Raw genomic sequence first — 23,524 nt, 5'->3', positions numbered from 1 at the left:
AGTTCCATGGAGATAATGTGGGCCATAGTCCATGAATGTTGGAGAAGCTAATAACTAAAATATATACTTTCATGTGAAATTTTTGTATTTACTAGTTTACAACTATAAGATCATGGTTGAGTTTAAAATAGTTTATTTAAATTTGTAATATTTTGTAATATAAGCACTAAAGCAAATGCTTGCTCAAGCAAAATAATTTATAACTTTTTCATATTAGCTTATGAACGCGTGAACGACTTGAATCCTTTTGAATTTGTAAGAAATCTCACATTTACTAGATATATGTATATAATAGTTTTTATAAATTGTAGAACAACCTTCAACTCTTGAGACAACTTTTGAGTTGAGTTAGGCATCCCAAATTCTAATAGAAATTATTTTAATAAACTACTTAAATCAGCTTATAGATTAGTGCTAATGTTATCAGTATTTGATGACATAAGTAAAGTAAGCTATGATGTTTACCCAGACACCCAAATATGTGAAAGTAGCAACCTCAAATGTTTCACTTAGCAAGAAAGTTGGGATTGTTTTGCAGTTTGAAAGCTTGAATAATGCATTAAAGTCATTCTTAAGAAAAGAAAAAACGTCCTAACAAAGCTTGATTAGCCAGGGATGAACTAAAATTCAGATGTAACTTGCGAGATGAAGCATATGCAGATATCGTGGACCTTATTTACATATCAATGTTGTGCTCTCGTAATAACTTAACAGACAGACAAACAAGATTTCGCAGAAGAAACTGATTAAGATCAGCAAAATGGATATGTGGAAACAAGTATTAAACTTAACCCATCAAGGATCTCTGTTAACAAAATGATGTTTTCGTAGATGTGCACAATATTTCTAAGAATTTGAAAAAAGATTAGAGAATCAAACAAGGATATCCATTCCTTAAATTTCACTTTATATCATTTAACGGTGTGTATTGTTCATTGATAGTCTCCTTCATATCTGCCTAAATTATATACTAATCGAGTGATATAGCGTTTGTCCATTAATGCAGTTAGATCAACATTATAACATAAAACTGCTGCAGCAACAAAACTTGTCACAAAAACAAACTTAGAACAGCGCAGAGTCATTGGATTTTAAATCAGACTTATCAGCTATCCAATGGCTCTTAACTGTTTGAGTTTGTGACTTCACTCTTGTGGCTACAGCATTACTCAGAAATTAGGGGTTATTAGCGCAATGGGTTAGAAGGTGGGTGAGTAGCGAATGTAAATGTGAATGTGCATGTGAGTGCCAAAGGCAGTGAGCAAACATGAACTGTAGAATCATAAGAACCAACAACAGATCCACACACATTTCTGGGTTTCTTTCATTTTATTCCATTCAATTTCTCTCCTCTCATTCTACAGAGAAGGAGAAGAAACAAACTGTCTCGGTAAACTAAAAAGATCTTTCCCTTCAAACGGAGAACTCCAATCCCGAGAACCAGCAGCAGATGCATCGCCAGAAGCTACTCCGCCATCTTGCGATCCAGGCATGGGCACAATGCTCCCATTTGAGGGCACTGATCTCATTGGCAGTTGAGCAGCAGCACCAGAAGCACTTGAGTCATACGTATGAGCACTGGTTTTTGAATAAGGTGAAAGCCCTAACCATAAAGGATTTGACCTTGGCGAAGCTAAACCTCTATCCAAGGACCAGTCTATGCTGGTATAGTCGAACTGCACCGACCCACCAGTGCTCCAGTCTACCGGAGAAGATGCCCCTGAAGTGGCAGCTGATCCTATCCCGGAAAAAAGTCCCAGAGAAGCAGCGGCAGCAAGCGTTGGAGATGCACCAGTTCTATTCCAAATGTTATTCCCTCGGCTGGTTACTTGGGGATCCACTGAATTACTGTTGCCAGCAACAAAGGGTTGTTGAGGGTGATACTGAAGTTGGTGGTACATTTGATTAGAACTGAGATAGTTTGGACTGGGGCTCATAGTGCTAGGAGGATGAGATATAAAGCCATTAGACCTCATAGCTTCTACACTGTTGGTTGGATACCAACTAGCAGCATTGCCAGGAGGTGATGAACTCATGCTTGTGGCTGGTACCTGCTTTGCATTTGCAGTTTGGGGGCGCTGCATCACAACCATCGGGTCCCTAGCTGCTCCCGGTTGTAGGTTTTTAAAATCACCTCCAACAGACATGTAAAGAGCTTCACTCTTAGCAGGTGGGGCTGACACCTGCAAAGGCGATGCCAGTGAATAAGAAACAGAAGGATTAGCTCCTGCACTAGGCGGCCACCTTTTGTCAGCTGGTATAGTAGCTTGTTGGGGCCTTACCCATTCAGACTTGGGCTGTATTCTCTTTAGAGGCTGCATATTTTTATTACTAGATTCTGAAGTTACGCCAATCGTAGTTGCTGCTTTTGTATAGTTAAAATCTTTTTCGTCTTTTCTGAGTTGATTTGGAGAAGGAATAGGTTTTGTTTGTGGCCTTGGGCTCTGACTCACAACTCCTGACTGCTTACCATTGTTAATGATAAAAGGGTCACCAGTTTCCTCAGGCTTTGGTGGAGCAGATGGTGGATCATGTCTCGCTTCTCTCAAGGTCTCTGCAGCCTTATCAAGATCGCCTTCATAGTTCACAATCACTCTTTCAACCTCCTGTTTCGAGCACCCATACCGGGTTTCCATGTCTGCGACCCGAGCAAGTTCTTCTGATATGTCAATTTTCAGATTGTCATTGAAGTTTTTATCCTTGTGACTATCTGCTTCTTCACTACCTTCAAACAGCCATGCTACTGATTCTTCCACCCTACCTTCATTCATTATCAGTGCCATTGTTGCCCGTTCATGAGAAAATCCCATAGCCACAAGCTGTTGAGCAAGTGCCTCAAGTTTCCTTGACATAAGATAACCACAGCACTTCTCATGCAACTCTTGTGCTCGCCTTTCCCTCTGCCGTTGATGTTTCCTTTCATTTTTCTGCCGGATCTTCTCTCGCTTGTCATTATCAGCTCCAGGTAATGATTCCAACCGAACAGCAGGATTAGAAGTTTTCTCTTTATGGTCTTCAGACTCACCAGACCAACTACCATTATTAGAAACAGAATCATACTCAAGACCAGCTACCACTGAGCTCCCAGGATGTTCATCCGTCTCATCTATGTTCCGAAAACGGCTATTAGAATGTATTGGTGAAGTAGCAGGTGATGGTGACATGTCCAGAGTATGGAATGTTCCTAACAATGGGTTGTATCCACTCGTTGGAATACCAGCTACTGCATTACCCGATCCTGTAGGCTTTGCAGAAGCCTTCTGAGCTTCCTTACAAGCCTTCTTGTCTTTAGACTTAGAGCGGGATGCAGGAGACATTTCCTAAGTAGACAATGGGCCTGTAACATTCAAAGAAAATGAAGTTAATTGTTTTCTATTTTTTCTGTAAAATAAGCAGAGTATTACATGTGTCAACAACGTCAAAGGAAAAATCTTTTGGCCAAATATCATTCTGTTCACATGTAATCCAAATAAAAAGCCTGATCATTACATTTTCATAACAGATGTATGGATCTATTGGCAAAACACCAAGCACTTATAATTTAAAGGAAACTTAACTTCTCCATAATCAAGACAACGAGAAAAAAAACTAACTTCCATTCCCTAGCTCAAAGCATAATAAACTACTAAGAGGAAAAATAAATGAACAACAGCAAGAAGAAAGTAAGCTAGCCAACGATGATATGGATACAATTGTACATGTGAAGCCTACATTCTTCATATGAACAGGTACAACATGATATGGATGCAAGGAAACTTTTAAAAATAAAATCAAGATATGATACAATCTATGGTCTAGATACGTTAACACCAATATATATTATATCAAATTTGGAGAGAGACAAATATATATGATTAAGACACCCATATTAGTATGTGGTGATCACAGTTTTCAAAAAAAAAAAAAATTACATTTGATACAACAAAAAGCATAGATACTTCTTCCCCATATGCAGATCAAAATATAGAGTTCCCCATAAACATGGCATAAAAATTACATACTTTTTCACCAACCTAAACTAGAATGTCAGTTAAAAACATCAGTCCAATTTAAAAATCTAGCTCTATATAGTATACAACTGCCAACTATTTACCATCTAATACTAGTTGTATCATTTCCACCTCCCCCATTCCAATCATCCAAAAAAGCATAACTTCTAACGTTGGTTCAACACGAGACAAATCTACTACTAATTCAATATGCAGGGGTAATCACATGCATATGGGTATCAGACATGACACAACACTAATACTTTTTTCCATTTTGAAGTATTTGGGCTTCATCTGATAATAGAAAATGTAGATCCTCTTCAGCAACAGAAGGGCACGACACCTCATCAAACTTGAGAAGGATTCACTCGAATTTGACGTGTAGAAGGATGAATCATACAAGTTGATAAATTATGAAACGGTTATTGAGAAGATGAAATTGACATGCAAGTATCAAATCCAAGAATGCAGTTAACTTTTGTTTCAATGAAGCATACAACAATATTGAAATTTAAAATATACAGAAGCTAAAATAAAAAGGAAAAACACGAAAACAAAGCATTATAAGAATATAGCAAAGCCAATATGTCAATCCATTTCAATTCCTTCGACCATCCACCATTCTTCTTCTTCTAAGTTAATGACCTTAGTTAATACAAGAACGGTCTTCTATAGACAGGCATAGATAACTAAGTTCATAGTCTAACTCGAAAATAAGAGTTAACATTCTTCCATTCCACAATGTCAATGACTCTCTCCCAATTTCTCACACTTATCAGTCATCATTCCAAAACAGAAATTCAAGTTCCCGGAACGAACCATGATACCATAATCCCAAATTCTCAAACTTAATAGTCATCATTCCTAAAAGAAATTCAAGTTCCAAGGATGAACCATACGATTTGTAAACCTAAAGAACGAAACTTCCCCCCTATCTGGTGTAAATAGTGCTCAATACATGAAACCTAGAAATCCGCATCAAATTCAAGAATGAAAAACCGCAATCAAGAATCAAGATAGAAAGAACATCATGAACCACCACAAGGCTAATGCAATTCGCATTCAAGGATCCATGAACAGAGCCCATTTCCCCAATTCCCCTGAAAGCAAAATGCAGAATTCGAATCACTGAATTCCGCGATTGCCCAAAACCCAAAACCAAACGCAAAAGGATACTAACTGCCAGAATCAATCAACAACGTGCCCAATGAGATCGAAAAATGAGAGAAAACAGAGAAACAGAGGAAAATGAAGAAGAAGATGAACCAACCTGGGGTTTCAGAGAGAGAGAGAAGCGTTGTTGATGGTGGTGGCGGTGGCGGTGGCGGTGGTGGAGGGATCACCGTTGAATGGGAAAATCGTCGATGGAGAGAGAGAGAGAGAGAGAGAGAGAGAGAGATAGGTTTTTCGAGGCTGAAACTGAATTTGGCAGAATTAGGGTTTTGAAGAAAGAGAGAGATCTGAAAATGCGAAATAACAACCAAAAATGAATAATAAAAAAGGGAAAATAGAAAACAATGTTTCTATTTTTGTAAAATAGATTTCATGTTAAATTGGAAGACAGCCATATTCCTATTTCCTATACCAAAAAAAAATACAATATGCAGTTCAAATTGTATTACTTAATCACCTTCCACTTCATTAGAAAAATTAAATATGAATTATATATTTTCTAAAAGAATAAAAGTTCAAATCAAATGATAAGGATTAGGTATCTTCCTATGTTTCCAAAAAAAAATGATAAGAGGATTAGAAGCAGCATATGGTAACATTCTTTGTCATAGTTTATTGATTCAAGTTTTATAAGTTGTATAGAATTCATGTTGAGTTTGAAGAAAACAATATACTTATAAAAAATTACAAAACAAATTCTTATTTTTTGATCTTCTCTTGTTTCATCTCACTTATATATTATTAAAATTAAAAAATCATTTTCATATAAATCACAAAATATAGTTAAAATCATAGTGTACATCTATTATTTAATCATCTTCTAATTACATAAGACGGTGGATGAATATATTTTATGAAAAAATATGAAAAGAATAAAAATTCAAAACAAATGATAAGGATTGGAAAGTGAAAAAGATTGCATTTATTCAATTCATATCGCTAGACTAATGTTAGAGTTGTGTTGTCAGGCAATTTATTAACATTTCTATCAACGACTAGTGATCTCGAATACATATTTTAACCCTGTGATAATAACCGAAGGCCGAATTCACGAAAATTTTTATTCATAAAAAAATGAAAACAGATAGATAAGGAAGAACATGTACTATTTAATTTTGTTGTGCTGACAGTGAAAGGGAGTGGTCAAACACAATCCTAATATTCAAAACAAAAAGCGTGCGTGCGTGCGTGCACGTGCCGCAGGAGGGTCCTAGAATAACGGTTCGTGAAGCACACGCACAGAAACAGAACAAAACCTTAATCTATCCAAAAAGACAAAAACAAACCTTTGCCACTTTTGCTTCCTCGTCTTCTCCAACGTTTCAGCCACCACGTTCATCATTATGTTGTTTCCATTCACTTTATAAAAACCAATTTCAATTGCTTTTTTTTTCTTCTCCATTCACAACATGAGGAAGAAACTAGATACTCGTTTTCCTGCTGTAAGTTATTTCTTTTCTCTTCTTCTTGTTTTCTTGCATTCTATTTTGTTTTGTGTTTTTGTTGTTTGTTAATGTAATTATCATTCGGTTTGTTGTTGTTGGTATTGGTTATTTTCCCTGTGTGATTGATGTTTCAGGCTCATATGGGAGATGGGTTTCTCTTGGTTTTGGAATTTCTGTTGTTTATGTTTTGGTGTTCATGATTGCTTGTTGGGGTTGGGGTGGCTTTTGGCCAGAAATTGTTGACTTTGTTGATGAACTGGTTGGTATTGCTAGTCTGTTGAGGAATTGTATGTGGAGTAACTAGATGAATTGGTTTTTTATGCTATTAGGGCTTATGTTCGGAAAATTACATGAAAGTTGATTTGCATTCAAATGATATCCAAACACATTCTAGGTTAATCTTTTGGCTAATTCTCTTGCTGTGTTTCCCAAAGTTAATATCTTGCTGGTAAAGTCTTGTTTGGGAAACACCCATAGATGTTGTTTTAGATGAAAATAAAGATTTCTTTTTGAAAGAGAAAGAAGAATGGCGAGCCTTATTTTAATTTTGGGCATTAATTTTCTCAACATCGCTTTACATTTTTATATCACCCTCCATTTTGCATTTTTCTGCAAACATGTTTGCGGAATGTATGTTTTGTATTCCGCACTTCTGTTTGAGGACGGTACTAAAATCAATGCCCTTAATTTTGGTGTGATCATCGGTGCACATCTGAGATCTTCTTAATCATAATCACGCCTAAGTTGGAGACTTCCTTAGTATAATTTGTTTGCAGACACGTATTTTCCTTATAGCATCTATGTGCTTTGGTTCCTCTAGAATATCGATTATCAATCACAGGGTGTAGCACATTCTCTATTGTTTGACATTGCCTTAGACTTCTGTAGAGTAGCAAATGCTAGAAACTCATATAATGTACTGAGTATACTCCCACATACCGCTTATTTGACCAAGTAATTTACCTTGCCCCAAACCAAAGATTACCACATATTAGGTGACTATGGATTGCCTTTTGTATTGTGAGCAGGGTCATCATGTCGTGTAGTATGGTGTGAGGGGCTATGCTCCCCCTTTTTTGAATCTAATGTTTGTTATGTATTTTGTAAAATATTCTTCCCTCAACTTAGCTCCTCTCTGGTATTTTTTGCGGTATAGCTCTACCACCACCTGTGAGAGATGTAAAGCTAAGCTTGCTTTGTAAGTCTTGTGGTGTGCAAAATTACTTTTGATTCTAGATGTTATCATTGGCCTTCTGAGAATAATTGCTTATTCCTCTATTGAAACTTTTGTTTTCATGCTTTTCCATGTTATAACTCTAGAGGATACTGTATCACACAGCCTCAAATAGAATATTTTACACGTTTTAGGGGGATAAGCAGCGGGAATTTTGACTATATGTACTTCTAATGGAGTAGGAGAGACCAGGGTATCAAATTGCGGTCCGCATCATGTGATGCAGCCGCAGTATTGCACTGTGATTCAGGTTCACCTGTTTCAGCCGCAATAAATCCGTTTTCCCCCCTCAACATTGCCGTTTTTGCCCTACAGCGGAAGGAAGCGACCGCCGTTGCCGCTCCACAGGCTCCGCTAACGGTAAGCTCAGAAACCCTGACCTTGCTTTCCTTTCTTGCATGTAGACGATGATCTCCCCGGTAGTGGAGATCTGTCTATGATCAGAGGCGTCTGGCTGATCTGGTGGCTGGTGGCTTTGGCGGATGGTGGTTGGGCTGATCTGGTAGGCGGTGGCTCATGGCTGCTTTTGTTTGGCCAGTCGGTGAAGCTTTCACGGAGCTGGATGACAGAGGTGAAGGTGTTGCCTGTGAGCAATGAAGAAGAGGATTAGTGATAGAGATGAGAGGAGTGTGAGGGTTTATTTTGTCGTGAGGGAGATAGAGATGAGTGGAGGGTGAGGCGAGGGCTTATTCTGGGGAGGTGATTCAGGTGATGAATGAAGAATAGTGAGAGGCAGGGAAAGCCGGAAGGGATCGTAAATGAAAGATTGTGATAATTGATTTTGTGGCATTAATTAGAGGAATGAAAATAAATCTGGTCAGAATGTGTGTATTCTTTTTTTTTGGTATTAGAATGTGTGTTTATGATTTGTAGGATTGTGATTTTAATTAGAATGATACAAATCTTTGAAAAGTAAATAATTACAATAACTCCAGATTTTTCTTTTTTACACATTATGCGAGTGAAAAATAAATTCCCACAACAACACGCATCGCAATGCCCGCAATCGCAATTTAACAACATCTTAATTTCTTTCCCTTTTAGTTGGTAATTCTTTTTTTTTTTTTATCTTTTCATTGTTGCAGTGAAATTTCACTTGCTAGTTGCATCAGTCTGAATGCTAATTATCTTCTGTGATTTAGTTTTGATATTTTAATAATGATTGTGTAATATAATTGAACTGATTATTGACAGGCTAGGATTAAAAAAATTATGCAAACTGATGAGGATATTGGGAAGATTGCACTGGCAGTGCCTCTTCTAGTTTGTAAGTAGTCTTTGTTACATATGAACTTTTTCCAAACATGGTTATTTTACTTGCTTTTAGAAGCCTGTAATTAGTTATCTCTGGTTTATGATAATGTGTGCGAACGTATTGGCAGCTAAAGCGCTAGAGCTATTTCTGCAAGATTTGTGCGATCGAACATATGACATAACACTAAGGAGGGGAGCCAAGACCATGAGTGCTTTTCATTTGTAAGTGAAACTCCTATTATTTTATTTTGAGCTCAAATTGTTGTTTATGTCTGGGCTGTAAAAGGTAGTTATATATTAGAACATTAATCCTGCAAGCCTGCAATTCTAATGCAAATTTGTTTAAACAAAATATGTGGGTGATCTTGCTTTTGGAAGACGTACTTTTTATTTCAGTGTTTCCTCCACTACTCTAGATTTTAATAGGTTGAGTTATTTGTGGCCTTTGCAGAAAACAGTGTGTGCAGAATTGTAATGTCTTTGATTTTCTGAAAGATACTGTCAGCAAGGTTCCTGATTTAGGTGGTTCTGTTGCAACTGGTGATGATCGTGCTGTCACAAAGAGGAGGTTTGTGTTTGTTACATACTCTTGTTGGTTTGAGCAAGATCTGTCAGCTGATTTTTGTTTATTTAATATCAGGAAAGTTGCTGAAGGTGATGATTATGACAGTGATGAGGAGTCCAAGAGAAATAAGATGGTAATGTATCACCTGTTTTCAACCTAGTAAAATCAGTGATTACCTCCAGTTTTTTCTTGTGTGACTGTGATTAAACCTTTTACTGAGTTATCACACTGTCCACCACTTTGCTTCTCTTTTATGCTGTGTTTGTTGATAACAAATTTTTTTACTTGATTCATTAGGGAAGTTCACTAGTGGCTTGTGAATACAAGTGCCAGTTTCATAATTCATAGTCTTTAAAGCTATCCTCATTTCAATTTTGAACTTAAATCATACTAATTGAAGAATGAACTATTTGGTTTTCTAAAAGTTTTGATAGAAATTGTTGCAATTATCAACGGGTGGCTGCATGCTTGATTCCTCTTAAGAAATGTCTCAGGTTCAAGTCTTGTGTATGGAAAAAACTCCCCTAGGAGAGCTAGCCTCACTAGGATGTGGATGTTTCAGACTCGACTAGGGTTGCCTCCCTTGGGGATACTTGTATTAGACCCCAAAAAATTGTTGCAATATAAGAATCTTTGGAATCAGCACTAACGCCTAATGTGGAATTTTTGTGTGATGTTGTGCTCTAAAGAACCTGGCTACTGGATGATGTTAAACATTATCTGAATATATTTTTTTCATGATTTGTACAGCCAGAGCCTGGACATACAAGTGGGAGAGGAAGGGGTAGGGGCAGAGGAAGGGGTCGTGGAAGAAGAACAATAGTAGATCAAGAGATGACTTCACATGCCAACTTGGAAGATGATTCTGATATGTTGGAGCAAAATGACAAGCATACTCAAAGCAATGAAAGCCCAGAAAATATGTCAAAACCTGAAGAAGCTGCACCGAGTTCTCCAGTTAGCAAACCGGCTAAAGTGGTCATTCGAAATTTTGACTTAAATATGAACCCAGATGAGGACATGGATTTGTTATCAACACCAACTTTGGTGCCGACTAGTTTATCTCCAAAATCAATCTCAGAAGAGAAGCAAGAAGAATACCCTGGATGGTCCTTGTCTGATGTGGAAAAAATGGCCATCGATCCCATACAACTGGCTAACTTGAATACAAGGATTGATGATGATGTGGAAGATTATGATGAAGTCTAGATAAACCTGTGTCAGTTCAACTATGACTTCTGTAGAAGTTCTGATGGAGAATTAGAATATAGGTTTTTTTACTAGTGTTAGACAGATCCATAGTGCATGGTTAGGAAGTTTAGGAGGCATTGAATGCTCTCCTTATAGTTTAGACTAAAAATGCAGATATTGTTCCATTTAAAAATAGCCGTGGCATAGTAAATTTAGAAATTCTAATCTAATGTAGGTATTGCATATGGTGATGCCTCTCTTAGGCAGTGCCTTTACAATAATTTTTCTTTGACTTTGCTCTCCATTTAATCACAATTCATAGATTTCACTTCCATTTGTTTGGGCTTGGAACCTTGTTGCAATTTTGGTTTGATTTGTGTTTCTGTGAATGTGGCTTTTGTTAATGTATTGCGTGATTAGTCTCTAACCAACTCTCTTATCGTATGAGGTCTTAACGTGTGCATTTTGCCAACATATGGGTCGGGTTCCGCAGCTGCTCTCAAAATTCTCTTTCAATCAGTGTGATTGAATCTTAATACTTCACTGCAACTTGTTTATGATGCAGAGTGAAGCGATCTCAATTAGGCAGCTGGTTCCGCTCTTCAGTCAGTTCTGCAGTGCTTTCGAAGCTGTCATAACTAGAATATAAATTCATACACTACAAACATAACATCTGTAAATCAATATACTGCTTGCAAATTCTAGTTACTATAGAGGCTGAATTAATCTGACGATTCAGATCCAGACACGGGTAAATGTGGCAGAAAATTACTAATTCTATGTGCCAGCTGAATCGTACCGACGATGATGTACCATAGACATGGTTTTATATATCTTGAGAAAAGGCTAAGTTGAAGCTCAAGAACAAAAATTATTGTGAGAAGCCCGAACGAAGTCACTACATATGCAACCCACTTGTATATATGACCAAATATCAAGAAGGAAGCTGCAGCAAAAGCTATGATCATAGTGACAACGGAGATATACAGCAGCTTTTTCCCAATAATCAAGTTTGGATATAGTGAGAAGATGAAATCACTTTCTTCGAATCTCGATGAAGTGAAAATTGACAAGAAAGCGACGATAGATAAAGCAGATGTGAAGAATGCAATTGTATTTGCCATGATGAATACAGCAAACCAAGCGTTGTTCTTGTCACCTGGAGTAGTGAGAGCTGCAGCAAATGCGACGGTAACAACAAGTGCTGCCACAACCATACCAGAATTGGCTACTGCTTTCGCTGTGTCTTTAACTTCGTTAGATAACTTCCTATGATTTGCATAAAACATATCCCTTGGTGTCTTGCCATCTTTGTTTCTCATTGTCGTTAGCTCAGGAGGAACTCTCTTCTTCATTTTCTGTATATATGAATTAACATTAACAAAGAAATTATACATTCTCTATAAAGAAATCAAAGAAGAAAAGTTAACTTTACCCTATACCACTCCAGCTCTCTTTGCATTCGAATGTCTGGTCTCAAACTTATCAACTGCTTGTATAATTAGTTTTACATTCGGCGCCCTACTTAATATGAAGTCGATGATGCTATTTTGTCGAAATAAAACAGCAATGTGCAGTAGGTTCTGTCCATTTTCAGGGTCCTTTACCATCACTAATTCACGTGCATCATCATAATTTATGAGAAAAAGGCTTTCCACAACAAAAAAGTTTCCTGATTTTTGTTGGGATTGGCTCATATCTTATCAGTTAGTTGAATTTGATTTAAGGGGATTGTGATATTGGGTTAGAGGGATTCTATCTTATGGGTTTAGATAAGACTTATCTTACAGGTTTAGATAAGACTTATCTTATAGGTTTAAATAAGACTCTATCTTATTTAATAGGTTTAGATAAGATGTTTAGATTATCTTATCTTGTAATACTAGTATTAGTAGTGTCCTATAAATAGATAAAGTCCCTAACCCCAATGTAAGTACTTCATAACACATTGAATGAAAGGAGTTATAGCTACTCTATAGCTGCAGAGGTAGGCTCAATTGGCCGAACTGCGTTAACAAACGTTCTTGTCTCTTAATCGTTCTTATTGTCTATTACTTCGTTGTGATCTATTGTAACTTTGAGCAATTCCACGGGGGTGCCTACGCTAACAATTGGTATCAGAAGACTACGATGGCGTCGACAGGAACCAAATTCGAGGTTGACAAATTCAACAGGAAGGGAAACTACGGATTGTGGAAACTTCGCGTCGAGGATTTGTTGGCAGCACATGGATTGCAGAAGGCGTTCCGCGATGAGATACCGAGGGGAATGGAAGAGATCGATTGGAAGGAGATGAAGGCAAAGGCTGCGGGAGTGATTCGTTTGTGTGTTACAGACGAGATCGTGGTCCACATCCAGGATCTAAAAACTCCGCAGGAGGTTTGGACTAAATTGGAGGCCAAATATCAGTCCAAGACCATGATGAGCAAATTGTTTGCACAGCAAAAGCTGTACAGTCTGAAGATGCAGGAGGGAGCCAATTTGGAGAACCATCTCAACCAATTCAGTGGCATAATTGATGATTGTGCCAGGCTGGGGGTGGAGATCACCGATGAGGCGCAAGCAGTTATCTTGTTGTGTTCGTTACCGCATTCCTATGATCACTTGGTGACTACTCTTACTTACAGGAAGGACTCTATCAGCCTTGAATCCATCGTTACTACATTGCAGTCTCACTCGGAGAGATCCAACAATGTAGGGGAAGGAAGTTCAGGTGATGGATTGTTTGCTAAGGGAGGTCAAGATCGAGGAAGGAAGAAAGGTAAGTCTGCTTAGAAGAACGCCGAAAGGAAGAAGCGTAGCAAATCAAAGCAGAGGAAGAGCACAGAGTGTTTCAACTGCAAGCAGGTGGGCCATTGGAAGAATGAGTGCCCTAATTCTATAAACGTCGTTCAGACTGATGATTCCGGCAGTGAAGCATATTTGCTTTCAGTATCGACTGCAAAGGGCACAGAGACTTGGATTCTTGATTCTGGGTGTTCTTATCACATGACTCCGCACCGGGAGTGGTTCAGTTCGTTTCAGACGTGCAATTTTGGACTTGTGTATTTGGGTGATGACAAACCTTGTGACATCAAAGGCATCGGACAAGTCAAAGTTGCAATGGATCATGGTGGCTCGCGGGTGCTGAATAACGTGAGATATGTTCCAGAACTGAGTAAGAATATGATTTCCTTGGGTACTCTTCATGCGAATGGGTATTCATTCCAGGGTGAAGGAGGGAAGGACATCTTAAAAGTCACTAAAGGTTCAATGACAGTGATGATTGGAAAGCGAACTGCAGGGAATATTTACCGCTTGTTGGGGAGCACTGTTGTAGGTGATGTTGCATCAGTTGAGACTGACAATGATGCAACAAGGCTTTGGCATATGCGTCTGGGTCATCCTAGTGAGAAAGGGATGATGGCACTTCATGAGAGGAATCTTTTGAAGGGTGTTCGTAGTTGCAAATTGGACTTCTGCGAGTTTTGCGTGTTGGGCAAATAGTGTCGTGTTCATTTCAAGACCGGGAAGCATGTTACGAAGGGGATCCTTGATTATGTTCATTCAGATGTGTGAGGGCCTAGTAAAGAGGTCTCTATTGGTGGATCCCGGTATTTTGTAACTTTTATTGATGATTTTTCTAGGAAAGTCTGGGTGTATTTCATGAAGCATAAATCTGAAGTCTTTGAGAAGTTCAGGTTGTGGAAGGCTGAGGTGGAAAATCAGACATGGAGGAAAATCAAGTATTTGCGGTCAGACAACGGAACAGAAAACTCAAATGCAAAGTTCAAGAGGTTTTGTGAGTAACATGGTATCCAGAGGCATTATTCAGTCAAGAAAACACCACAGCAGAATGGTGTTGCTGAGAGGATGAATCGATCTCTCACGGAGAAGGCAAGGTGTCTTTGATTGCACGCAGGACTTTCTAAAGGTTTTTGGGCTGAGGCAATGAGCATGGCTTGCTACTTATTCAACAGGTCTCCAAGAGCTTCATTGGATAAAAAGGTTGCTGAGGAGGTGTGGACGGGTGAACCCATTAATTTAGAAAATTTGAGAATTTTTGGGTGTCCAGCTTATATGCATGTTTCCAGTGATGAGCGATCCAAATTGGATCCCAAATCCAAGAAGTGTACTTTTCTTGGCTACCCCAAGGGGGTGAAGGGGTTCAGATTGTGGGATCCAGCCTTGAAGAAGGCAGTTCATAGCAGAGATGTTGTATTTGATGAACAGTCTATGTTGAAGAAGGTGGATTTAGAAAAGGAGTCTACTTCAGAGGCTGAACCTTCCACTGCTGGGAAGATTCAGGTTGCAGTTAAGCCATTAACAGAGAGTCCAGTGCAGGTAGTACACGAGGAGCAATCCAGTTCAGGTTCTGATACTGAAACTGAAGGAGAACCAGTTGATTCAGGTGGAGCACATGAGTACAGTCTTGTGCGTGATAGAGAACCTCGTCAGATAAAACCTCCAGCCAGATATGGGTTTGAAGAAATGGCAGCTATGCACTTCTTACTAGTTCTGGAGATCCGTCTACTTTCCGTGAGGCTATGTCTAGCCCGGCGAAGGAGAAGTGGATGGGTGCTATGGTGGAGGAGATGGAGTCCTTGAAGAAGAATCAGACTTGGGACCTAGTTCAGCTTCCTAAAGGGAAGAGAGCCATTGGATGCAAGTGGATGTACAAGAGGAAACCACCAGTACAAGAAAATGAAGGGGAAAAGTTCAAGGCTCGTTTGGTTGCAAAAGGGTATTCACAGCGGAAGGGGATTGATTATGATGAGATTTTCAGTCCAATTGTCAGACACACTTCAATCAGGGCAGTTTTGGCCTTGGTAGCATTCCGGGACATGCATTTAGAACAGATGGATGTGAAAACGGCGTTTCTCCATGGTAATCTAGACAAACAACTCTATATGCAGCAACCTGAAGGCTTTGCTATTTCCGGTCAGGAGGGCTTGGTGTGTAGATTGAAGAGGTCTTTGTATGGTTTGAAACAGTCACCAAGGCAGTGGTACAAGCGTTTTGATTCATATATGCTGAGGATTGGCTACATGAGGTGTGAGTATGATTGTTGTGGCTATGTGAAGAGCCTTGATGATGGTTCTATTATTTTCTTGTTACTGTATGTGGATGATATGCTAATTGCTGCTAGTCATTTACGTGATGTGAATGATTTGAAGACCAAGTTGGGTAGGGAGTTTGACATGAAAGACTTAGGAGCTGCTAAGAAGATTCTTGGGATGGAAATTCACAGAGATAGAGGAGCTAGAAAATTGTGGCTTTCTCAGAAAAGCTACGTTGAAGGGGTGTTAGCCAGATTCGACATGAGCAAGGCAAGGGTTGTGAGTACTCCATTGGCGAATCACTCTAGGCTCTCGGAGGAACAGCGTCCAAAGACAGTTGAGGAAGTTGAAGAGATGTTGAAGATTCCCTATGCCAGTGCAGTTGGTTGCTTGATGTATGCTATGGTGTGCACTAGACCAGATTTGGCACAAGCTGTGAGCCAAGTTTGCAAGTTTATGCCTAAACCGGGGAAGCGTCACTGGGAAGCAGTCAAGTGGATACTCAGGTACTTGAAGGGTACACCGGATCGTGGTTTGATGTTCAATGCTGAACAAGTTGATCCAAGAGTTGTAGGATATGTTGATTCCGACTATGCAGGTGATGTTGACAATAGAAGGTCTACAACAGGGTATGTCTATACTCTAGCGGGTGGACCAATTTGCTGGAAGTCATCAGTTCAATCCATAGTGGCCATGTCTACAACTGAAGCTGAGTATATGGCTGTAGCGGAGGCAGCAAAGGAGGCATTGTGGCTTACAGGGCTAGTGAAGGAGCTGGGTGTTGTGCAAGGTGGAGTTAGGTTGCATTGTGATAGTCAGATTGCCATTTTCTTGGCAAACAATCAGGTGTATCATGCCAGAACGAAGCATATTGATGTGAGGTTTCACAAGATCAGGGAGTTGCTTGCATCTGGGCAAATACGACTTGAGAAGGTTCATACTTCTGAGAATGCAGCTGACATGTTAACCAAGCCCGTCACTAGTGACAAATTCAAGCACTGCTTGGATTTGTTGCATGTTTCACAATGTTAAGAAGGTGGGGAACACAATCCCGGAAATCAGGATTCAGAAGCTGAGCAGTTGATCTTCACGAGGGTTCGAGAATTCGCCAAGGTGGAGATTGTTGGGATTGACTCATATCTTACCAGTTAGTTGAATTTGATTTAAGGGGATTGTGATATTGGGTTAGAGGGATTCTATCTTATGGGTTTAGATAAGACTTATCTTATAGGTTTAGATAAGACTTATCTTATAGGTTTAAATAAGACTCTATCTTATTTAATAGGTTTAGATAAGATGTTTAGACTATCTTATCTTGTAATACTAGTGTCAGTAGTGTCCTATAAATAGATAAAGTCCCTAACCCCAATGTAAGTACTTCATAACACATTGAATGAAAGGAGCTATAGCTACTCTATAGCTGCAGAGGTAGGCTCAATTGGCCGAACTGCGTTAACAAACGTTCTTGTCTCTTAATCGTTCTTATTGTCTATTACTTCGTCGTGATCTATTGTAACTCTGAGCAATTCCACGGGGGTGCCTACGCTAACAATTTTAATGCATCAAACAGTACTATTGAAGGTTCAGTTACCAGCTCCAATCTCTTATTGGCGGGTTCCAATTTTTAACTTGAACCCATAATAAGAGAAGCATTTTCCTTTGTAAAAATTCTTCCATATGGTTGTTCTTTTCTGGAGGCTTTCGTGCCAGCATATGCAAAGCTATTAGATTCTCTTCATCATCTCTTGCAATGCCTAGAGGCTCTGAATATAACTCAAGTAATTTACTTGCTACATCTGTTGTGCATACACACACGACATGTTAAAGTCAATATGAATCGTATTACTGAAACAATAGAATAAAAAACAATCTATCTATTTATAATATAGGAATTGTGAAGCGGGCGCAGTGATACGTCGACAACTCAGTGTTTTGATACTCAATTCTCTTGCCATGTCAGTATATTTTCTTACGTGTCCATCCCCTTCTTTGATCAGGCTATAGAGCTCCACTAGATGTTTCTTTAATCTCTAATATTTTGCTGCCAACCGATACAGTCATTTATGCTTTTCTCAATCTCTAATACTGCTAGCTGTTACAATCATTAATATTCTAAACTTCAGTTTTCACCTTTATTGACTCCAGGACTTTTTGACGGTTACATCTGCAGTGACTGTTACATTTGCATCAAGCTTTAATCTATTCCTAGCTTTGCATTCTCATTCCAATCAATTTAATACATATCCCACTTGATTGAGATTTCTAATCCCTATAGTCGGAACATAAGAAAGTTCCAAGCTTTCTTTCTCTTCTGCATATTTTCAATAACTAATCAGATTGGATTTTTTTATTGATAATTGAACTCACCTTGGTATAATTTGTCATCACGCATGCATCTTAATCAGCAACACTTGCTATTATCAAGCACCTTGACCCCTCAATAGAGCCAAATTTGTCTCCTCTGGTTCTGTGAGAGTGATTTATTGGAAGGGACTCGGGAGCTCAGTAGAGGGTGAGAACCTAAGGAGCGGAATCTTGAGGCTAAGGCTCCCCAAGCGAAGTACCACAAACATTCTTCAGAAATAAGCGTAATTCTCTTGCGGTGTCTGAGCGTCGCAATAAGCAAAGAGCTTTAGAGGTTTGGTCGTTTTCCTTTTCACTGGTTGCCATGAAAATAACTTATAGCTCTAGAAGTTCTGAATGTCTTCCTTATTATATGCAACCCAAAGGTGAATTCTGCAGTCTAATTACATATTTGTTGGTCTGGTTTCAACACAATTTAATTGAAAAGTTAGTTATCAGATCATATAATTGCCCAGATTCAACATGCAACATCCTTTTAAGAAAACAAATATATTTGATAATCAACATCACATTCGATGAGAGGAGGGGATGCTCATGCAATACAAAAGTGAGAAAGTAACCACAAAGCATGAGAGACCCCTATATATGTATGCACAAAGACGCACTGCATAGATAGCAATTGTACCAAGCCAATCGATCAAGTGCCAGTATATCTATAGTTTTCCGTTCAATCTATGTTATGTTTTTTACAAAAGCAGATATATGTCTATAATTTCTTTGTGGAGGGGAGAAGGGGAAAGGTTAGGGAGCCAATGTGAGAATATTTTCTAGCGATCATAAAGAAAAGGTACGCAGTCTATTCCATTTCCTATTTCCAATTTGGTGTTTTATAGTCATATGTCACTTAATTCTTATAGTCAATCCTTTTCACAAGAATAATAATACTTTACAAATTCAGAAGCATGGTCATATGTAAATTTAATTAGCTATTTATTCACAGTTTTAGCGGAAATAAATGAAAAAAACAAAACAAAACTATTTTCACCAGGTCAAATAAAAAATTCCTATAGTAAAGGATTCATGATTTTGTCCAAAGAAAATAAAGATTGTTTATGAAACAAAATTGTTTACCATCTAATGGACCACCAATTCACTTTTTTTTTACATTGAAAAACTAAAATAGAAGACAACAAGCACTAAGGAACAGCTATAGAGTCCCTCAATAAAAGAGTCTCTAATTTAAAATAATGATCATGTAAGCTACGGACACCTCAAAGTGGAAAAGCGCACCTAACCTAACCAACCAATATGCTGCCAAATTGCAAGAGCGGGGGATCAAATTCAGTGACACTACCTCATCTCTGAAAAGTAACGACTTGATCTCCCCAATAATAGAAAAAACCTCACACTATCAGTATCACCATCTGAACCTAAGATACGAGGGTAAAAAAATGCTAGATATTATCATGGTCGTGACAAGTGCGTCGCCAAGCCTCATGTGTTGTCCAGGAAGACTTCTTACATATCATGTTGTTACGTCATTTCTAAAGACCTCACATACACTTAATTAATCTCAATATAGCTAACACCTTGGCTGCGAAGCCAAACTAAAAGGTTCAATATTTATTTTAACATTTCTAAAATTTTATTTATCCCTTATTAATTTAGCAAAATCATAATATCATTTTTCTCACGATGCGCGGGTTCGAGTCTAGTAATGTATTTAATTTGCAAAGGAAAGAAACTTTATGAAGCCCGCCAGAACCTTATATAATTTAATTTGTCACAGCATCATGTGCTTGCTTGGAAAGCATTATATATAAATTGTAAACAAAATTTATGAGATTTTGTTTTCATTCCTTAAAATATACTGGTACTTCCTCTGTTCCTTATTAACTGTCTACTTCGAAGGAAAAATTTTGTTCCTGTATATCTGTTCACTTAGAGTTTCAAGAAAACACCAATTGATGTTTTTCCAAGAAATGTCCTTACATAAACAATAAATGAAGAAAGATAAAATACATTCTAAAAGGTGATATAGGAAAACAAATAATACTTTTATGAAAATCAACATAATTAATTGACTTCCTTAATTTGTGTGAACCTTCTCTTCCTGGACAGATAAATAAGAACTGGAAGTATCTTTTTTCAGCACTGAACTAGCTAGTCAGCGTGTAATCAATCTTTAATTCTGGTTTATGTTGATTTTGAGGTTGAGCATGTCTGTTTTAACTTTTAAGTAGTCAACGTAATTAGATGTGGAGAGATAGTATTGTCTTGTACTTCCTCCGTTCCTGATCTTTTGTTGTTTAAGGTTATGCACATTGTTTAAGAGTGCAATTATTGATATATTTGTTGACATAAACATCCCTATGTAATGTTGAGTTAAAGCGAGGAAAGAGAATGATAGTTATTGGTTAAAAAACTTGTTATGATTTTGATTGGTGAAAATAAGAGGTGATAGGTGAGAGATATAATATTAAATGAAGGTATACATGGAATAAATTGAGAAAAAATGCATTGGGTTTGTAAAACAACAAAAGTTTTGAAATATAGACCAAAAGTTAAAACAACAAAAGATCAGGAACGGAATGAGTAATGGACGGGGGTGGCGGTTGGTGGGGCTTGAGCCTTGACCTTGAGGTAAGGGATGCAATGCGTGTAGGTTTTTTTTTTCTTTTCAAATACACAAATTAAATGTGACATTTAAAGATGATGTGCCAAGAATTCAAAGCATGAATGCCAACTAAGCTCTGGTCAATGTCACCTCGTCCTTTCATTTAGAAATTTGCCCGAATTTCAACAAAAGGACTCAATTTACCCACATCAATAAATTTTGAGACTAAAATTACTTATTTTAAACATAAGAGACTCAAATCATACAATCATGTTAGATTGGGGATTTGGATCCCGCCATATCATTTTTTTTTTTAGGAAAATGTTAGTAGTTTTTTTTTTCACATGACCATATCATAAATCTCAGTTTTTAATTTTAATTTAATGAAATCTGATAGTTAGTATTATTTTCCACATAATTTTAATTTTCTCTCTCTATATATTCATTAAGGGCTCAGATTTCATTAAATTAAAATTAAAAGCTGAGATCTTCACATGATATGGTCATGTGAAAAATAATATCATGTGCCGCGGGAGAGTAACAGTGCAGCGGATTTCTTGGCGAGACAAGCCTCTCGTGAAGGTAGTCCAAAGAGAATGTGGCGTTTGCCGCCGTCAGCAGTCATAGAATTTTTATGTCTGGATGTCCTTCGTTTAGTTCACTTGTTTAGCACTTTTCCTCTTGTAACAAAAAAAAATTCCTAACTCAAGAAATCTCATACTGCAACCCACCGCCACCACATCACCCACCCTCCTCCTTCCCCTCCTTCCCCACCGATCTCCACACTTCCTCTCTCTCTCTCTCTCTCTCTCTCTCTCTCTCTCGCTCTCTCTCTTAATACGAACATGGAGAGAAGGGAAAATGACCACCAGAAGTAACCAACCACCACAACCAAACGGCGACCGACGACAAAGACCACCAACACCAGCCGCACCAGTGGTCTCGGCTTCTTGAAATGGCTACCACCAGCATCACCCCCTGATAAGGACACCTTCTCGTCCATCTTTATCGGCGTCGTTGAAACTTGAAAGGTTTTTCCTACTGCCTCTTCCTGCTACTGTCGTTCCTGGCACTTCTTGCGCTGGCGGTGGTGCTCGTCATCATCCTGGCGGTGAAGCCCAAGAAGCCACAGTTCGATCTTCAGCAAGTTGGGGCTCAGTACGTGAACATGGAAGCAGAGTCTTACCATCAAGCAAAATAAGCAGAAAGTTCATACCTTTAGCACCAATAACCCCAAACCCAAACCCAGAACCAAGAACCCAATCTCATAAGTCTCAGGAATCTGGATAATGGAATTGGAACCTCAAGTTTTTCCTTTGCATGTGAGTTTTTCCTCATATCTGAATCTCCCAGACTTTGGTTTCCATCCCCTCGTCCATTGAGATCTAGGGTTCCGAAGAATTTGGGGATTTTGCCACTGTTGTGATGCGCGGAGGAGGGGCCGTTCTGGGTCACGACGGCAACGGTGGTTGCCCCTCGAGCTCCTCCTGTAACCACCGTCCTTTCTTTTTCATCACCGGCGTCCGTTGTGGGTCCTCGAATTTTTAGTTGAATAAGTGTGGTTCCAAAAGAAGAAGAAGAAAAAGAAGGAGAAGGAGAAGGAGAAGATCTGGTGGTAGTGGTGGTGTGAGAATAATATGTTTATAGGATAATGTGAGAACAAATTACGCCATTAGATCTCATCATCAATACTCAAGATTAAAATAATATTTTTTTTTACAAAGCAAAATATATATAATATATATGAAAAGTTGAGAAACATCTCTCGTAACATGGGTACAGTACCTTACCAGCATAAACCTCGACAAAACCCAGTCACTATAACAGAAAAAACCTTCCTATAGACCCTCTAAAAGCTCCAAATGCACAAAAGTGTGCAACAATACATAGCAAAACCTCGGGAGACTAATCTATATAGATCTCAACTAAAATCGAAAAATGGAAACAAGTTCAACCAAACACGGGACTTGTTTAACCGCTCGATACCTGCAAATTGAGACCCAACCAATATGAACAAATCCAAACCCCACCAGAAAATACCAGACTGCTATAGAGCTGGGACAAACAACGACCCACTACGACATCAACCAGCAACGAAAAACCAAACACTCCACAGAAAATCAGAAGTACACATTGGTAAAGAAGAAAAGAGGCATCAAACTAAGAATCCTCGGCATATCCTCTTAACCCATAATTCAAAAGGACCGATCAAGATTGCTTTCAAAGATAATGAGCCATAATGGTGCCCAAATTAATGGGAATCATGCGGTTGATTACCGCAGCGGAATAAAGTTCCCTATATGAGAAGATTTTGCAAAAGGCATGTCTCAAAGTTCATGTTATAATCAAACACGTAAAAGGGTAATAAGGATTACCTCTTGAAGACAGTTTGGGCAAACAAAGCACTGGTAGCCTCGTCTCTACAGTAGTCCACGCGAACTCTCCCACTAGATCTCCCTTGCGGCTCCTTGTACTAGCAGAGGCAAGAGTGTGTAATTTTTTGATCTAGGGTTTGCGCATCTCATGCTCTATTTATAAGCACTCACAAGGAAGCTAACCCTAATTCTTATTGGAGCCTTATTGGGCTTATCCAATGGGCTGGTCCAATAAGACATATTTTATAGTGGGCTAATTCTATGTGTGTAATCCTACAGGTATCTCTTATATATTTAGGTTGTAATATTTAAATATAAATATTAAGCTACTAGTGCAT

The 23,524-nt window shown here is 38.5% G+C and overlaps 3 protein-coding genes across 4 annotated transcripts; 1 reads left to right on the top strand and 2 right to left on the bottom strand.

The window, feature by feature from the left end:
- Nucleotides 1-1,258: 1,258 nt before the first annotated feature.
- LOC130733338 (uncharacterized) lies at nt 1,259-5,436 on the bottom strand. Its single transcript, XM_057585480.1, has 2 exons — nt 5,260-5,436; nt 1,259-3,337 (listed from the first exon to the last, which is right to left on the bottom strand). Exon 2 carries the CDS (start codon nt 3,315-3,317, stop codon nt 1,359-1,361), a length of 1,959 nt encoding a protein of 652 aa, XP_057441463.1. The 5' UTR covers nt 3,318-3,337; nt 5,260-5,436; the 3' UTR covers nt 1,259-1,358.
- A 971-nt stretch (nt 5,437-6,407) lies between these two features.
- LOC130733336 (uncharacterized) lies at nt 6,408-11,185 on the top strand. 2 transcript variants are annotated; one of them, XM_057585478.1, is made up of 7 exons: nt 6,408-6,604; nt 7,976-8,201; nt 9,036-9,108; nt 9,224-9,317; nt 9,547-9,663; nt 9,736-9,793; nt 10,411-11,081. In XM_057585478.1, exons 3-7 carry the CDS (start codon nt 9,054-9,056, stop codon nt 10,867-10,869), a joined length of 783 nt encoding a protein of 260 aa, XP_057441461.1. In that variant the 5' UTR covers nt 6,408-6,604; nt 7,976-8,201; nt 9,036-9,053; the 3' UTR covers nt 10,870-11,081. The 2 variants fall into 2 exon arrangements, with proteins under 2 accessions (XP_057441461.1, XP_057441460.1); XM_057585477.1 differs by lacking the exon at nt 7,976-8,201 and having other exon boundaries at nt 10,411-11,185.
- A 78-nt stretch (nt 11,186-11,263) lies between these two features.
- Nucleotides 11,264-12,396, bottom strand: LOC130733337 (ankyrin repeat-containing protein ITN1-like). Its single transcript, XM_057585479.1, has 2 exons — nt 12,287-12,396; nt 11,264-12,209 (listed from the first exon to the last, which is right to left on the bottom strand). The coding sequence occupies exons 1-2, from the start codon at nt 12,311-12,313 to the stop codon at nt 11,574-11,576; spliced, it is 663 nt and encodes a 220-aa protein (XP_057441462.1). The 5' UTR covers nt 12,314-12,396; the 3' UTR covers nt 11,264-11,573.
- Nucleotides 12,397-23,524: the final 11,128 nt, after the last annotated feature.

The sequence above is a fragment of the Lotus japonicus genome, chromosome 1, assembly GCF_012489685.1.
Source record: "Lotus japonicus ecotype B-129 chromosome 1, LjGifu_v1.2".
Taxonomy (NCBI): Eukaryota; Viridiplantae; Streptophyta; class Magnoliopsida; order Fabales; family Fabaceae; genus Lotus; species Lotus japonicus.
The sequence above is the reverse complement of the archived record's forward strand: the minus strand, read 5'-3'. Positions and strand labels throughout refer to the sequence as shown.

What these genes read in the sequence shown, in the direction of transcription:
- LOC130733338 (XM_057585480.1), bottom strand. Translation starts at nt 3,317, where the DNA reads ATGTCTCCTGCATCCCGCTCTAAGTCTAAAGACAAGAAGGCTTGTAAG.
- LOC130733336 (XM_057585477.1), top strand. Translation starts at nt 6,572, where the DNA reads ATGAGGAAGAAACTAGATACTCGTTTTCCTGCT. An exon ending in ACCATGAGTGCTTTTCATTT is followed by an intron (nt 9,318 to 9,546) that starts GTAAGTGAAACT and finishes TGGCCTTTGCAG; the next exon opens with AAAACAGTGTGTGCAGAATT. An exon ending in CGTGCTGTCACAAAGAGGAG is followed by an intron (nt 9,664 to 9,735) that starts GTTTGTGTTTGT and finishes ATTTAATATCAG; the next exon opens with GAAAGTTGCTGAAGGTGATG.
- LOC130733337 (XM_057585479.1), bottom strand. Translation starts at nt 12,313, where the DNA reads ATGCAAAGAGAGCTGGAGTGGTATAGG. An exon ending in GAGAGCTGGAGTGGTATAGG is followed by an intron (nt 12,210 to 12,286) that starts GTAAAGTTAACT and finishes TCATATATACAG; the next exon opens with AAAATGAAGAAGAGAGTTCC.